This window comes from Arachis ipaensis, chromosome B01 (assembly GCF_000816755.2).
Source record: "Arachis ipaensis cultivar K30076 chromosome B01, Araip1.1, whole genome shotgun sequence".
Classification (NCBI taxonomy): Eukaryota; Viridiplantae; Streptophyta; class Magnoliopsida; order Fabales; family Fabaceae; genus Arachis; species Arachis ipaensis.
The window spans coordinates 10,170,214-10,173,051 of record NC_029785.2 but is presented as its reverse complement, the minus strand read 5'-3'; the positions used below and the strand labels follow the sequence as shown (position 1 = coordinate 10,173,051).

General features: G+C 30.5%; 1 protein-coding gene across 1 annotated transcript in view; it reads right to left on the bottom strand.

Moving 5' to 3' along the window:
• LOC107616468 (indole-3-acetate O-methyltransferase 1) overlaps positions 1–2,164 on the bottom strand; it is a 6,092-nt gene extending 3,928 nt beyond the window's left edge. Inside the window, exons 1-2 of the mRNA XM_016318424.2 lie at positions 1,923–2,164; positions 1,230–1,649 (exon numbers count right to left, since the gene is read on the bottom strand). Of these exons, the coding sequence (XP_016173910.1) occupies positions 1,230–1,649; positions 1,923–2,036 (534 nt within the window). The 5' untranslated portion in view covers positions 2,037–2,164. The remainder of the gene's footprint in view (positions 1–1,229; positions 1,650–1,922) is intronic.

Here is a 2,838-nt window from a genome sequence, read left to right as displayed (position 1 = left end):
GCCAACCAAATCAACCGTGGTCAAAATATATAAAAAATTTCTCTAATTAATTTAAATGGAGCCGCCTTTGTCAGCACATTACTACTAATAATCAGTATTATGTGTCTCTTTTGGTAATCAAATCAAGCCGGCCTCAAGATAGATAGAGATATATATAAGTTTGAGACTGGAGTTAAAGAAACATTATATTATGTTCTTGCATTATTGTTGCTATTATATGCATGAATTGAGAACCAATCCAAATATACGTCACTACTCACGATGTCCCTGAAAATAAGGTCATATTTTCAAATCTACTGTTGTGACCCTATGGTGCTGTTGCATCAACTATACTTTAAATTTGACCATAATTTAGGACTTGTCCTTCAAAATAAATTCTTTACGCATGTAACGGGTTCCCATTATATTATCCTCGGGAAGTGGCAAACTATTCATATTAATTATGTCGTAGAAATCAAATTACTGCATTGACTCACAGGTGAAGAGTTTTCTTTAGAAAAGTCATCACAAAAAGGAGAGATGAAGAATGCTTCAATTCCTTGATATTCAATTTCAGTTACTAATTAACTATTTATATTCAAAGTATTCTGTATTATTGAATGGCCCGAATAATATATAAAAGTAAAAACAGATATTAAAAAAATTAAAATAATAAAAATATAATATCTTATAATAAATATATAGATATGTTAAATAATTCTAATGAATGTTAATATATTCTAATAAGTGCTATATTGTTAGTCTAGAATAAAGATATGAAGAGTGCTAGAAATCAATAAATTTTGTGATTTATATCTATCAATTAGTTATTATTAGTATTTTTAATGGTACGAGATTATATCTAATAATATAAAATTACTTACTTTTTTTTGCTGGTTAATTGTTGGCTAAATTTTAATAAAAGTGATTATCTTAAACTTTCTTTAAAGGGTATTTCAAATTAAAAGAAGTTTGAACATCTAATTAATTTGTCGTATCATTTTTGGAGAAAATAATTTGTCTACTAATTTTGGAGAGCACCAAAACAATGACAAGAATGACTTTAAATACACCATACATTAACTAACAAACAGAAAAAAACGAAGTAGAAACCACAGTAACAAAACATGTTAAAGATGAATGAACTTTAAATATTTAAATTTTATTATAAAAAATAAAAAAATTCAACAAAAATTAGACATGAAGTAATAGATATTAGAAAAATAACGAAAAAATAAAGAACAGAGTACCTGAGATAACCAATGTAAAGAGAAGGCAGAGTGGAAAACATTGATGGACCTGGCCGGAAAAAGCCTCCGGTAGAAAGAACCAGGGACTCCGGCGGCAAAGTAAGAACGGTGGTTTTTGGCGGCGAGGCACTCTTCCATGCTGACTCCATAGTTAGGCATGGGTGGAAGGAGCTGAAAGAGAGTGTTGAAGTCATTGCTAGGAAGATCTGAGAAGAAAGCTGAGAATTCGGGTGGATCCAATCCCAAACCCTCATAGCGCTTCATAATGTGCTTTATCATCACATCCACAACGTTTATTGTGTTGATCCCACATGAACAACCCAAATCCACCACCACAAATGGCATCTCTCTTGATGCTTCTACTTCAACTCTGTCTAGGGTTTCTTTTAGAAGGTGAAGCATTGACTTCGCATGCATGGCCTGCATATATTATCATATTTTTCATTTAAGTTGGTGAGTTAGAAACATATGACTACTACTTTCTTGCTACATAATATTTTTCATTTTAAAATTTTAATAAAGCTAAATAAATATATCAAAATGATAGATATAGTTGATGGAAAAAAACAAACGTATTTTTGTTTGGTGTAGGTGATGAGAAATTAAAGATCTAGTAGTCAATGGTGATGTTGATGGAGTTAGCAAGTGAGGTAGAAAATTATGAAAGAAAATAGATTAGAGTAGGGTACGTACCTGTGCTTGGGAATTGTTGACATAGCTGGCTTCTCCTTTGCCTCCTTTCATGCTAAGCAACTTCTCTAGCTCCATAGTGGACACTACAACATTGTCTCCCATAGCGGGCAACATCTATAATATATATAAGAAGCGAAAAAGATGATGATCAACTATAGAAACTAATAAATAAAAGGAAGAAGAGGCTATGTATGTGTGTGTGTAGATGGTGATGATATTTTTGATGAAATGGGGGAGGAAGAGGGTTGATATATATAGACAAAGGAGGGGAGACAAGAGTAGTACGTATCTCAATAATTATAGCTGCTACTTATATATATTTATTTATATACTCTTTGCCGCTATGTATACAAAGGACAAGAAAGGAGCAACAATTATTATGGATTAGTTACCAATTCAAAAATATATGTGTTTTCACAAAAAGTTGAATCATAAAATATGGGCCTCACATGCATCAACGAAGGACCAAGATTGGCGCCGGATTTTTATTTTTACAATTACTAAGCAATTCGTGTGTAGCCCGTGTAGATATCTGTGCCATGTACAATGAATTTTTTTATATATATACTTCGTTAAAAAATTTTAATTCATTATAATATATATTATTGAATCATGATTAAAAACAGATAAATGAATATGTATAAGAAATTAATTTGTACAGAACTTTTTAAATGACAACGGTGTGTGAATTTTTCAATTACTTCTTTATCAATTATTTATTATCTATTATCCATTATTTACAACATATATAATGGAAATTGTAAAAAGAAATAATTATATACAACCATTTCTTTTAGATCTTTTAAAGAATTTTTTTTTGATCATATACAATCAGGGAAACTTTATGTAGCAACAATCTTCCATAGATAATTCCCTTCAGGTGGTGGTTTCAACCAAAGTATCATTTCTAACGAGG